The 13,844-nt window shown below is 52.7% G+C and overlaps 1 protein-coding gene across 6 annotated transcripts in view; it reads left to right on the plus strand.

Annotated features, from left to right (window-relative positions):
* LPIN1 (lipin 1) overlaps nt 1–13,844 on the plus strand; it is a 132,870-nt gene that overhangs the window by 91,292 nt on the left and 27,734 nt on the right. For all 6 annotated transcript variants that reach the window (XM_043985966.1, XM_043985967.1, XM_043985971.1 and 3 more), the window contains 6 exons: nt 1,738–1,833; nt 2,411–2,718; nt 4,480–4,605; nt 6,997–7,104; nt 9,353–9,482; nt 11,540–11,990. In XM_043985966.1, coding sequence (XP_043841901.1) covers nt 1,738–1,833; nt 2,411–2,718; nt 4,480–4,605; nt 6,997–7,104; nt 9,353–9,482; nt 11,540–11,990 — 1,219 coding nt within the window. The remainder of the gene's footprint in view (nt 1–1,737; nt 1,834–2,410; nt 2,719–4,479; nt 4,606–6,996; nt 7,105–9,352; nt 9,483–11,539; nt 11,991–13,844) is intronic.

Genomic DNA, 13,844 nt, shown 5'->3' on the forward strand with positions numbered 1-13,844 from the left:
ATCCAAGGCCAGTGCTTTATCCACTGCGCCACCTAGCTGCCCTATAATTAATGTTCACTATTCTTAATAAGCATTACTAATTAACAATATTAGTGATCATTAATGATGATGGCCGTGATTAATAATTACAAATGAACAATGTATGTTATTGATTATGGTTAAGGAATAATATTCATTTCATAATTATCATTGTTAGTTAACAATATTAATGACCATTAATGGCCAGTGGTCGTGATGAATAATTATTAATGAATAATGTTTATTATTCATTATAATTAAGGAATAATGTTCATTATAGTTCATTATCATTATTAATGTATAATATTCATTATCAATATTATTAAAAATTGGTATTTGTTATCAATAATCATTACTATTAGCAAATACTGTTCATCCTTAACACTCATTACTGTTGATATATATATGAAGTGCTTTGCAAACCTTGCCCAGCTATATGCTAGCTATCATCATTCATAATTAATAATCTACCACTACAGATGAGAGGAGACTCCACTGAGGCCTCAGTGTAAGGAAGCTTTGAGTTCAAATCCTGACTGTGTCATTTTTTTGGGATCTTCCTGGAAGTCATTTCTTTGTGTCTCGACCTCCCAATTTGTGAAATGGCGATAATAACAAAAATATATCTCTTCTGTCTCTTGCAGGGTTGTTGTAGAGATGGTTATCCATGGTCTTAATGAATAGCACCAGTCATGAGTTTTCAAACATTATTGGTTAATACGATAGCTACTAACATTGATATGTGTCAGTCACATACCACTGTCACTATTGACAGAGTGGGCTGGGACTGGCTTGGAGTCAGGGAGTGCTGGGTTCCCGTCCCATCCCCACACATACTGGCCGGGCGACCCTGCCTCTGTTTCCCCATCTTTAGGGTGAGGTGGTTGGCCTAGGTGACCTTCCCAGCTGGAGCTCTCTGGGGCTGTTGGGGGCATTCTCAGGGGAAGGCCGCACCCCGCCTCATTGCAGTCACACTGCAGTCTGCTTTAAATGAATCGTAAGCTGCCCATCATCAGACTGAGGATTCTAAGGCTGTTCTGTGCAGAGGAGAGCGCGCCAGCAGCCCTGGAGGTGTCTATGAGAGCTTGGCTCTTCTTGGCCAGACTGACTGTCTGAGGGGGAATCCCGTCCTCCATGACTGACCGGTGTGTGGGCGGAGTCCCCAGCTCAGGCTGGCGTCCTGCCCTCCATGCCGCCCCGCCTACTGGCTCTCAGCACTGATGAGCTGGAGGACCTGCGGCAGGGCCCGTTCTCTGCTCTGGGCCTCAGTTTTCCCATCTGCCAGCCTTGGGGGATGGCACAGGCTATCTCTCGGGGCCTTCTCAGCCCCGGCATCCCCCGTTCTCTGCCCCAAGACACACCTTCTGTGGCCTCCTTCCTCATACAGAGCTGCCCCCTCCGGGGGTGACCCAACAAAGTCCCTATTGCGCAGCTCACTGGGCTTTCTTTGCCTTCCCGGGCAGGAGAGACGGGGCCGAGTCTGATTCCTCTATAGGTGCAGAGGTGACCTGAGGGGGCTGGATGGCACCCTAGGAAGGGCTTCATTTTACAGTTGAGAAAACCGGGGCCAGATGTCACCAAACTTGACCCAGTTTGTGAGTGTCTGAGGTGGGATTCGAACTCAGATCTTCTCGACTCCAAAGCCTGCACCCCCACTGCCTCTCCGTGTCCTGAGGTCAAAGGCCCCTGATGTCATTGGAGTCTCTTTGCTCCCTCCAGGTGGACATTGAGATCAATGGCGAGTGTGTAGATTTGCACATGAAGTTGGGGGATAATGGAGAAGCGTTTTTTGTTCAAGAGACGGACAATGATCAGGTGAGCCCTTCCCTCATGGCCCACAAGTCTGTTTGGGAGCTGTGCCTGTGCCGTGCCCGCCTCTGTAGAACCTGTGTGACGGCATGACCGGGGGTGTGTGGATATGCGTGCGTGTGTGTATATGTGCGTGTATACACAGATATTGTGTATGTTTGCATGTATATGTCCGTGTGTATGTACACACGGATATTGTGTGTGTTTGTGTGTATATGTCTGTATGTACACACAGATATTGCGAGTGTATGTGTGCACACACATATAATTCTGTGTGCGCATGTGTGTGTGTGCACACGTGTGTGTGTGTGTGGGGGGAGGGTTTCACCATACTTCTTTGAATGAAGAAATGAGAGCCCCGCCATGACCCCCTGACGAGTAACTGAAGCCAGGGTCGTGCCCACGCACCAGGGCCGCTCGGTGCTCCGGCCAGAGTGGCCTGAGGCGCCATTTAGCCGCCTTCTCTTTCTGGGCAGCATTTCCCGACTCCTCAGAAAGCCCGGGCTCCGCTTACCTGTGAGCGTGTGACCAGGGCCGGAGAGTTACACTTCCTGTTTCCCATGCCCTCCTCCCTCTCCTGCAGGAGGTGATTCCCCTGCACCTCGCGACATCCCCCATCCTGTCGGAGGGCTCCGTCCACATGGAGAGCCAGCTCAAGCGGAGCGCCCTGGAGAGGGGCAGGGGCTTGGAACCCGGCAGCTGTGCCCAGGCGCAGGCGGTGAGCGAGATGCTCTCCGCAGGCCTGTCTGTGAAGAAGAGGAGGAAGAGGAGGAGGAAGTGTCAGCTGGACAGCCTGAAAAGAGACGACAGCATCCACACCTCGGAGGAGGAAGACCTGTTTCCCATTGAGATGAGCTCCGACGAGGACTTGGAGCCCTTGGATAGTGCTAGGTAAACGAATGGTCGTGAGGGTAATGCAGCGTGTTCTTGGCAGAATTAGACAAGAGCAACACCAAGCTCTGTCTTCTCTTCTGATGAGAGTAAACCACCAAGCGTGGTGCCCTTTATCCTCAAGCTGCATGCGATGTTAGGGATCCGCCTCTGTGGGAGGCAGCGTGGAGTGGTCTGTCTCTGGCGGACTTGGCATCAGGAAGTCCTGGGTTCGAGTCCCTGCGCCTGACACAGATTGGCTCTGTGATGCTGGTCAGTGTCCCAGACAACATTCCAGGCTGTAAGCAGCAGAGCAGATGGGATCTCTGCTGGTTAAAGAAATTCTTCATTGGGAGTTTCCTCGTGAGTCTGGTCCAAAAGTGTCCAATAGCTTGTATTTATTTCTGGAGCCCTTTGAAGTGATTTGCACACATTATCCCGGTGGAGCCTCACAAAACACCCTGTGAACTGGGTACTCCTATATTTCCCATTTTATGTATGAGAAAGCTGAGGATCAGAAGGGAGGTCACATAGCTAGCAACTGTCAGATGGGAGATTTGAACTCGGGTTTTCCTGACTCCAAGTTCAGCATTTTACCCACTAAGCAACGTCTTTAGTTTGACCTTATAAAAGTAGCTCTTGCCATATTATTTTACAGATAAGTAAACTGAGGCTCAGGGAGGTCATGGGGTGAGTTAAGTGTCAGAGTTGGGACTCAGCCCCTCCTGTGGCTGAGACCACTCCTTTTTTCTTTTTATCCCTATATCTGAGACAAATGACAAAGGCTTTCAGGACTTGTGTTTGTTCAGTTAGCCCCAGGCCATTTTTACATAAAGCTGCTGAATCTTCCTTGTCGATCCTGGGATGAGTGTCTGTCTGTCTCTTCAGTATTCTGAGGACGGTCACCCAGGTGGGCAGAGCAGCAGCTTCTCATAGGTGAACAAGGACGGGCCTGGGTCAGTGCAGGCAGACTTGGCTCTGGGATAATAGGCTGGTTTTAGCTGCTGAACGTTGGCATCTCCAGGACATCTCTATCGACAGCGTGGAGCTTGGTCGTGCTAACTGATGAGAGATGGCCAACTTGAGGGGGATAAGTCTGGCCACTTGGCAGTGTCTTGCTGGGTATTCAGCAGGTGCCCAATGTTTGCAGCCTGCCGTGATATATCGAGTAGCTTCAGATGTGTCCCAGCCTAATTTATGTTAATCACTAAGCCCAGGCTCCTAAGGGATAAGCCTCGGGTAATTTTTGGTGGTGATGACCCGGGCCTGCACCCCCATCCTACCCACCGACATTTCCACAAGCAAACCTGCGCGACGTCGCCATTTATTTCACGCTTCTCTGTTATCAGAGTTCATGTGGATGCTGGCATTTGATGACGATAATACACGTCCATGTCTTTAAACGCCCTAAGTCCACAGCAGGCTCCCCTCGGGATGCTGAGGAGGGGGCGGGCCTGTTGTTGTCGCCCCCCTTTTAAAGATGAGCAATCTGAGGTCGGGAGAGCAGCCTGCCTGCCGGGGGTTTTCTGCTTCTGGCGGCCTCCGTAGCTGGCATTGCACTCTCGCTCAGGCTGGCAAAGTGCTTTCTGTGTGCCCCGGGCAGGAAGGATGCCAGAGACCTGGGTTCCTGAAAGACCCATGTCTTTCACAGCCTTCACTCCTCATGCCTAAGACTCATGAAGTGGATGTTGGGAAAAAGGAGCAGCTGAAAGATGATGATACAAAATGATCTTTTGGGTGTTATGATGAGTGGCCGTGGTAATTCTTTTTTGTAATTTCCAGAACGCTTATTCACGACGTACCCACATTTAGAGATGAAGTCCCTCACAAGAACCCTTCTCCGATCCCGCCTTTCCCGCAGTCGGCGGGTTACGCTAATTCAGATAAAGAATGGTCGCTCAACCAGAGGTAAGCGGCTGCTCGCAATCCTTGTTCACCTCCTCCAGGGAGCCCACGGATCTCGGGGGGGCCTCAGCGGGAGCAGGGGTCGGCCCCACCTTTTCCTCTCCAGGTCTCACCAATTTTGACTCTTCGGGTGTGAGTCCCACCCCTGCTTCCATCCCTCTCCTTGGTGGAAGGAGCTGAGGTGCCCCACTTCTTCCCAGTCCTCAGGACCCCCGCGAAGTTTGGGAGGAGCGATGGGGAGGAGACTAGATGAGGGCCTTTTAGGATGGAGGCAGCCTCCCAGCGGCCTTAGCCTGAGCCCAGCTGTCCTCGTGCATGCATTGTCTCAGAGTCTGTGACGTGGCTGCTCTCACAGCCCTGTTTTACAGGGGAGGAAGCGGGCTCGGAGATGCCCACAACAAGGCTTTCGCGACTCGGTTTCTTCATCGTCTCTATCTCATTCAGCCCGTCTGGTCCTCTAACAAAGGAGGAAACCGAGGCCAAGAGAGGAAGTGGCTGTTAGCAAAGCCGGGGCTTAAGCTCCAGGCCTCCCCACTGGGCTGGGCTGCCTCCCGGATCTAAGCCAGCAGGGCACGTCCAGCCTCACGGGGTAGGCTAGGCTCAGCGAGCAGCAGCTCCCTTCCGCAGGGCTCTGGGATAGATGGCTACGATAGCTTGTGCTGCGGTCGGGCCATCGGGCTGAGGCCCGTCCGGTGCCCGTGAGCAAACCCTGGTGGTCTTGATGGAAGTGCGCAGACGGCACCTGAGCCTCCAGGACTGGGGCTTTGGGAGGGGGACGTGGCAATGAGGATGGAGCCCTAGGCTTAAAGTCAGGAAATCCTGAGGTCAAATCTCCTTTCAGACTAGCTTTGTGGCCCTGGGCAAGTCATGTAACCTTCGCCTACCTCAGTTTCCTCATCTGTAAATCAGGGGTGATGCCTCCCACGGTTTGTTGTGAGGCGTTGGTGACATTATAAAGTAATTGATAAGCCTTTGTGGAATGTTCGGAAGTTCCTTCATTTGGGGACTGGACCTTTCATGTCATCAGTGGTGGGGACTCGAGCGAGCTCCACCTGTGAAGACTGCTAAGTGTTCTACAGCTTAGGGTCTTTGAGAGCTGGCTGGACCCTAAGAGGTTAAGGGCCTGTCAGTCTCACCGACTCCGAGGCCAGCTCTCTCTTCACTAAGCTTTGCTGCCTCTCGTGGAAATGATTTACAAGTGGGAGAAGTTTTCATGTTCCATCAGCGGCCCTAACGCTAGAAGGGAGACCCCGAGGCCATTGGACCAACCCTGCATTTTACAGATGGGGAAACTGAGGCCCACACGGCTTCAATGATGGACCAGTGACACAAGTCGCAAGCAGCACATTGCAGATTTGAACCCAGGTCCTCTTAATTCCAAATACGTGGTCCTTTTGACTATGTCATGCTTTAAAACTGGTGTTTTGTTTTTTTTTTAGTGAGGCCATTGGGGTTAAGTGACTTGCCCAGGGTCACACAGCTAGTAAGTGTTAAGTGTCTGAGGCTGGATTTGAACTCAGGTACTCCTGACTCCAGGGCCGGTGCTCTATCCACTGTGCCACCTAGCTGCCCCAAACTGGTTTTAAAAAAGACGTTTTGCAAACTAAGTGTCTTCCTCAGTATGTTGTTTCTCTTTCATAAAAAGCTAGAACACATGCATCAGATGCTATGGACTAGGCAGCAAGCAGGGGACAGTTGTAAATGAAAGATGGGTGGGTGGGAGCCCCTTCCAAGAGGTCCCCCTTGATGTCTCTCCACAGGGCAGGGGAGCATTCTGGTTTCTGGGGGTCATCACCAAGCAGGAGAGGCTTTGAGCACAGTCCAGCGGCAGAGAGGGTGTGTGTTGTGTTGGCCATCAGCAGCAAAATGTTTAAGAGTACCCACATTCTTTCTTTTTTTTTGTGGGGCAATGAGGGTTAAATGACTTGCCCAGGGTCACGCAGCTCATAATTGTCAAGTGTCTGAGGCTCGATTTGAACTCAGGTCCTACTGAATCCAGGGCCAGTGCTTTATCTATGCATTAGTTTTAATGTCTATTGCTTTTTATGATGTTTCCTACTTTTATCATAAGTGAAACTGACCCTTTGAGTATTAAGTGAAACTTGAGCATGGTTATATTTTCGATTTTATCACATACCCCCCTTCCCCCGGGTCAGATGCCCAGAGAGCTCAATCTTCTTAAACGGTCTGTCCTAGAAAATTCTCAGGTCTAAACGAAGACGTATCACTTCATTTCCGTGACTGTTGGCATCACATACCTATTCCTTGTGTCCGATGCCTGGGTGGCTCGACGTCCTGCCCCAGGAATGCAGAAATCATGCATTAGAGTTATTGCTTCATTCCAGTGACTTCTGTCTTTGCTTTCTTTCTTTCTCGGTCTCTGGTGGGATCTAGTAAGCCGGTAGATTGCAAAAGGATCCCCCCTCATCTTACCCTTGTGGCCGAAGGAGGCCTTTCTGCCTCTTGTCCTCCTCAGTCTTCCCATCTCCATTCTTCAGAAAGGTAAAGAGCTTGTTTTCTCCAGTTTGGGGCCTGACATAAGAGAACAAATGTACGGCATGTAGATTTCTAACCCCCTGGCTGATTCCGTGTCTGACCTTAGCTCTGTGTCCAATCTGGGTGACCTAACTCCACAGAACAAATGCGTGGCACGTGGTCTGACAGATTTCTTTTTAGCCTGAACTAACCTGGTGAACTTAGAAAGACCCTGCAAACCAGCTCCGGTTTTCCTTTTTGTCCTGAGCAGCCAGAGAGGATGGGATTTGACAGCAGAGCCCTTGTAGGACAGAGACTAACTCGCATTTTGTGGTCTAGGGTTTGCAAAACACCCTCCTCAAGGCAACTTTGTGAGGAAGATGGCGAAAGGATAATTATTCCCCTTTTACAGAGGTGAAAACTGAGGCTGGGAGTGACACAGACTCTCGGAGTACGAAGGGGCCAGCAGGAATCTCCCCTCTCGGTCTGAGCCTGGGCTTCCAGATGTCCAGTCAGAGTGAACCCTTCCCCTGTCCCTTTGGGACCATGACTGCTCTCTTTGCTAGGAAGTTTTTCTCAATGACTGGATTAATTTTGCCCACTTCATACATCTCCCCCCTTCACAGCCCTCCCACTTTGCCCTGACCACTGTCCCTCATTCTGTCCCTGTAGCCAAGTATGGCAAGGGATGTCGAGTGACTTGTCCACCGTCACCCAGCTAGTGAGTGTCTAGGGAAGATGCCAGCCCAGGTGCCCACTCTCTTCAAAGCCAACCAGTCCATCATTCAATATTAAGCACCCACTATGTGCCAGGAACTGTGTTAAGAGCTGGGGATATGAAAAGAGGCAAAAACCAGCCCTTGCCCTTACAGTCCCACATAGTAGGGACACGCTGTGTATAGGATAAACAGGAAACAGGAGAGCGAAGACGCTGGCTTGAATGAAGAGGCCCCAGGAAAGTTCCCTATGCCTCAACTGCTCCCCTCAGGGGCAGACTTGAGAAGCTATGACCTTAGACCAGACATGAGGAAACCTTTTGAGCAGTCAGAGCTAGTGATGAGTGAGATGGGCTGCCTCCGGGTTGGTGATCTCCACATCACTCACTGTGCTTCAGCCGAGGCCGGATGCCTGCTGGTCAGCGCTACTACCAGCGAGAGTCTCTTAGCACCCTGAAGGCCCGGCCGCCTCGGGGTTCTCTGCTTCTGCGGACTTGACCGTCTCTCAGGAAACTGCAGTTGACCGAGGAGAGAGGGCGTCTTTACTGGTTCTGTTGCCTCAGGTCCCGTAGATTGAAGCTGCCAGTCAGTCGGTGGATTTAGCAAACAACCAGCATCAATTGGAGAGAGCCCTAGACCCGAGTCGGGAAGAGCCCAGTTAGACTCTCACTAGCCGCGGGACCCCGGCCTCCGTTTTCTCATCTGTAAAATGGGGAGTCCCAGGGGTGTCGACCTTGCCAAGTGTTTTGTAAACCTTGACGTGCTGCAGCGCTGAGAGCCGTCATTTCTGTCCCTGATTTCACAATTCCATCAATTTCATTAAAATTGCTCATTCTTATTCAGTTTTATTAGCATTTAGCCTGCTCCGAGGGTGGGGGGTGTTTGTGCATCCTCAGTGCCTCTTGTACTGGGGAGCCCGGGGGGGAGCGCAGAGTAGGAAGGGGTGGATCTGGGTGGAGAGTTTGGGGGCATCCCCCAAATGGGCTCTTGCCCTCTCCTTCTGTTCCCTCCTTCGTTTCTCATTGGCCTCTCTCACATTCGCAGAGGGGGGTTTGGGAATGGGGAGTGGGGTGGGGTCTATGTCTGGCCAGACATGGCCCCAGGGACCTCAGGAATGTAGTAGCCAGAGAGGAAACTGGGCCACACTGCAGTACACACCCAGGGGAGGTGGCAGGAGGTGAACCCTCGGGCGCACGCACAGGAGGGGCTGTAGTCTGGTCAGAAGCAGGGTGGGGAGAGCCAGGGAAGGGACGCTGCCCTCTGGTGGCATTCTGCTGTAAGAATTCTTGCTAATTTGAAAATAAGCTCTTCTTTCTACCTTTCTGGATTACTGAAAGGGCTATTGGGGGTGCTGTAAAGTAATTACCCCCCTTTAAATTTGGTGCCCTGAGACAAAGGCCTAGTTGTCCCATCCTAGTTATAGCTCTGAATGTTACCCTGCTGACTAGGGATGCGGTGGAAGGAGGGATCTGGGCCACACTGGTTTGCAGAAAACACCCGGGTGGGCTTGTGTCTGTCTTTTATTTGTTTTTTTAATCCGTCACTCATCTTCTCCCCAGTCCTTCCGGTTCTCGGCCTGCAACGCCTAAGAGTGATTCGGAACTAGTTAGCAAGTCCCTGGAGAGGGGTTTGCAGAAGAGTAACCCAGAGATGCTGTGGTTGTGGGGGGAGCTGCCACAGGCTGCCAAGGTAGGTTCTGGTGGGTCGTTCAGAGAGACCAAGATGGGGCAGCGGGTGGCGGCAGTCTTGGCTTCCCAGCCTCCCCTCTCTGGGACACCCCAGGAACAGTGACTTACTCAGAGAGCAGTGTGGGGTAAGGGTGGGGGGGGCTTGGCTGTTTTGGAACTGGCTCCTCAGGAATCCCAGACAGACTGTGCTGTCTCCGCTTGGGAGAAGGACACCATCCTGAGCCTCTGCAAGCTCTATCTCTGAGCTCCAGCCGTGGCCTCCCGTGTCCTGGGCCGTGACCTCCCAGCAAGTCTCTGGTGGAACCATTCCAGGCTTTTACAGATGGGAAAACCGAGGCTCAGAGAGGGAAGGAGAGCCATCTGGGGACCCCCGGCTGGAAGAGTCAGATCTCTAGGCCCTGTCCTCTCTGTCCTACTACACTGCCCTGGAAAATGATCTCAAAGGTCCCTTCTAGCTTAGAATCCTAGGAGTCTTTGCCCCTTTAGTCTGAATCTGTGACTTCCAGGGTGAGGAAACTTTGAGTCTTAATGTAGAAGGACATTGAGCTGCAATTAGGAGCAATGAGAAATTAACCAGCTGGCCCAGGCTCACACAGTTAGGGTCCAAGGCAGGTGTTGGATTCAGTTTTTCCCAACTTCATGGCTGTGTGGCTCAGTGGATAGAGCACTGGCCTGGAGTCAAGAGGCCTTGAGTTCAAATCCAGCCTCAGACACTCACTAACTGAGTGACCCTGGGCAAGTCACTGACCCTCTGTCTGCCTCATCTGTAAAATGGGGATCATGACAGCACCTGTCTCCCAGGGTTGTTGTGAAGGTCACATGAGGTGACATGTAAAAAGTGTTTAGCCCACACAGTAGGTGCTTTTCCAAATTTTTTCCAAGTTATGAGAGGCTCTCTGGCAAGAGGGAGAGCAGTCTGGCCTTGAGACTGGACTGCCAGTGTGACCCTGGAGAAGGTGCCCACCCTCTCTGGGCTCCAGTGCCTGCCTGTGCTAGTGGAGACATTTTCCCCACCTGGAGTCCCTGTCCCAGTGAAAGCATCAGATCCTGCCCTTATGCCCACCCCCTACTGGATATCCTCTCCTGAAACCACCAGAGAGGAAGTAGAGCAGAGGCACAACTAGGGTGAGCCAACAGGGCTTTTGTCCCAGGGCTCCAGAAATGGAGTGAGCACCCACAGCCTTCTGGCAGCCGCAGGAGCAACGGAGCCTAACATCCGGTGAAGGACAATAGAGTACACACAGGAGGCTTCCAGATGATGGGTCATCTCAGTTCTTTGACCCAAGTGAGTTTGTTGGGGAAAAGTTACTGTTGAGGGTGCTTCTCGTGCCTCCTGCCCCCAGCATAAAGTGACTAATCACACTCTACATGGAGAGGAAGCAGCCAGGCAGCCCAGAAACACTGATTAAGCACCTACTATGTGCCAGGCACAGTGTTAAGCCAAGGATGCATGGATTCCCCCCCGCCCCCCATCCCAATCCAAACCCATTCCCTGACTTCCAGGAGCCTTAATGGGGAGGTGCCATGCTGTCACGAGGCTTGAGTTTGCCCCTCTTCCTCCCTGGGTGATGCTGGTTGGGTCACCTCTTGCGCCTTGGCCTCAGTTCCCCATTTGCACCTTGGAACTAAGAGTCCTTGTCTCATAGATGCTGGGTGGGTAGTGCTCCAGTAACAATTGCTGGTGACCTTGGGTGACCCAGGACCGTAGGTAGAAGGGGACTTAGAGGTCATTGGGCTCATCCCCCTCATTTCATCTAGGAGGATAGTGAGCTAGGAGCCCCCTCAGAGGTCAAGTGCAGCCCATTTGTTTTAGAAATGGAGAAACTGAGGCGCAGCCAGACGTGGTGTGCCTAGATCAGGGCCTCCCAGCTAGGCAGTGTCTGAGGTGGGATCGGAAGCCCTGCGGGTCTTCGTCGTCCCCCAAGTCTCCTCTCACATAACACAGGCAGTTGTGACCGGGTCCCCGACGGCTCCGCGTGCCCTTTTCTGCTTCCTCCATTTCCTCCTCTTCCTCATGGTAATGCTCCCCTCTGCACTTTCCCTCTCCTGCCTGTGTAGACCTCGTCTCCGCATAAGGTGAAGGACTCGGCAAATAGAAGCTTTTCGGAGAATATGCTTTTCCGGGCCATTCAGAGCGAGTCTTCAGAGACTTTTAGTGATCTCTCCCCATCACCGTCTGGGGGCCACAGCGAGATCCTGATCCCGCCAGAGGAGGGCAAGGCTCTGCCCGAGGGCTCATTCATGGTGGAGCACAACCAGGAAGTCTTGGGTGCCACTGCTGCCGTAGCTGCCGCAGCCACGGCCCCCACAGCCACAGCTGCTGCAGTCACAGTCAGGGCTACAGCTGCCACGGCCACGGCCCCCACAGCCACCACGGCCACAGCCATGGCCGTGGCTGCGGCAGGCCCTGGAGCGACCCCACCCCTGCCCACCAGTGAGGAGTCCAAGCAACCCCAACCCAACTCCAACCTCCAGGGGAGTAAGATGGACTCCCCATCCAGGAAGAGAGGTGAGGCCTTGGGGGCACCATTGGGCTGCCCAGTCCCACAGTGGAGGGTGGGTTAGGTGGGGTAAGATCCCTCCCATCACCTCCAGACAAGGTGAACACTCAGGCATCTTGGGTGGATCCTGGGCCATCCTTGGTGAAGAGGGACAGGAGAACAGCTCCCCTTGTGGTAGCATGTGTCCTTGTTCCCCCCTCCCCATCCTCAGTTTGCCTGGAGCTTTGCTGGGTGCTAGAGATGCAGACGTGAACCCAGCCTCATTGCTGCCCTCCAGGGGCTTACGGTCTGGTAGGGAGCTGAAACGCAGAGACACAGAGGTCAGATACAAGGTGCAGAATCTGATACAGGCACTAAGGAGCCCAGGCCAGGGGCTGGAAGGAGAAGGAGCCAGGAAGGCTTCCTGGAGGAAGTGCCCTGAGGCAGGCTGGGCAGAGCCGGGCCTAGGGGAGCCAGGAAGAGTGGCAGGAGAGGCCAGGGCACTCGATGGGACCAAGAAGTCCCTGGTTCTGTGATGGTCCGAGTCTACACCCATGGGTTAGGTCAGATCGTCTCCTGAAGTGAAGTGGGAGGAGGGGAGGCCCGCCTGGCCAGCCCCTGGCCTAAGATGCTCCCCTGCCACTTGTGGGAGCAGAGGAGGCTCTCAGGGTCCCATCTTCCTTTGGGTCTGGCCCCAAGCAGGCCTCTTCAAGAGCTCACCCTGTGGTCCCTTCATGCCTGCTTGCGGGGTGCAGCTGGGCCTGAGGTGGTGAGCTTGGTCATTGGTGCCCAGGGCTGGTGAGGGTTTTGTGTCCTTCTCTACAAGGATGTTGCAGGCCTACATCGATCTCACTCAGGAAAGACCCTCTGAGGTCATTCAGGCCAGTTCCCTGGTTTTATAGCTGAGGAAACAGGCCCAGCGAGGGGATGTGACTTGTCCACAGTCACACGTGTCTTTAGCTGTGGAGATGAGATTTGAACTGGGTTCCTCTGACTCCAGAACCATGATTTTATTGGGACTGGTCTTCTCCCAGCTGTCTCCAGTCCAATCCCTGTGTGTAGTCACTGTGGCTCGTGCTGAAAGGTTTACAGAGCACTTTACATCTTAACCCATTTGACCCTTGTAGAAACTCTGGGGATTGTTATGCTCATTTTACAGATGAGGAAAATGAGAGTCAGTTGACTTGTCCAGGGTCACACTACACAATAAGGCAGGATTAGAACTTTGATCCTAAGAGTTTCTCATGTGTAAGGCAGCACTGTGCAAAGGCTGTCCTGGTCTCAGGGAGCTTACACTCTACTGGGGAACAGTGTGCTCCCAGATTGGCCCCGATGACCTACCTTGGCCTTGTAAGCACATGATGCAGGGGAGCTCTCTCCACCAGGCAGAGTGTGGTCCCCATCCCTGCCTCAGGACACACTTCTCCCGCCACTTAGGGCCCAGCTGCCGGCTCCCCAGCCCTTCTACACTCATCTTGGTGGAGTTGGGCACCAGATCCGTGGCTTCTGACTTGGCTCAGATTTAGCCCCTTCTCAGCTTGGCCTGGGATCTGCCGCCCATGCCTCAGAGAGCTGGTTGCTTAATGCTGGGCGGACTGAACTCCCTCTTTTTAGAGATGGAGAAACCGAGGCCCAGAGAGGGTGCATTGGGATCAGAGACCTAGAGAGACCTCAGAAACCAAATCTTCCCTCCCACCCCCCTGATTTTACTGAGAATGAAACTGAGGCCCAGAGAAGCTAAGGGACTTGAGAAGCCAGTGCAGCTCCAAGCAGGGTCACTGTCCAGGACGACGAGCTAGTGGTTTTATTCCTTTTTTTTTTTTTTTTGGGTGAGGAAATTGGGGTTAAGTGACTTACCCAGGGTCACACAGCTAGTTAGTGTC

The sequence above is a fragment of the Dromiciops gliroides genome, chromosome 2, assembly GCF_019393635.1.
Source record: "Dromiciops gliroides isolate mDroGli1 chromosome 2, mDroGli1.pri, whole genome shotgun sequence".
Taxonomy (NCBI): Eukaryota; Metazoa; Chordata; class Mammalia; order Microbiotheria; family Microbiotheriidae; genus Dromiciops; species Dromiciops gliroides.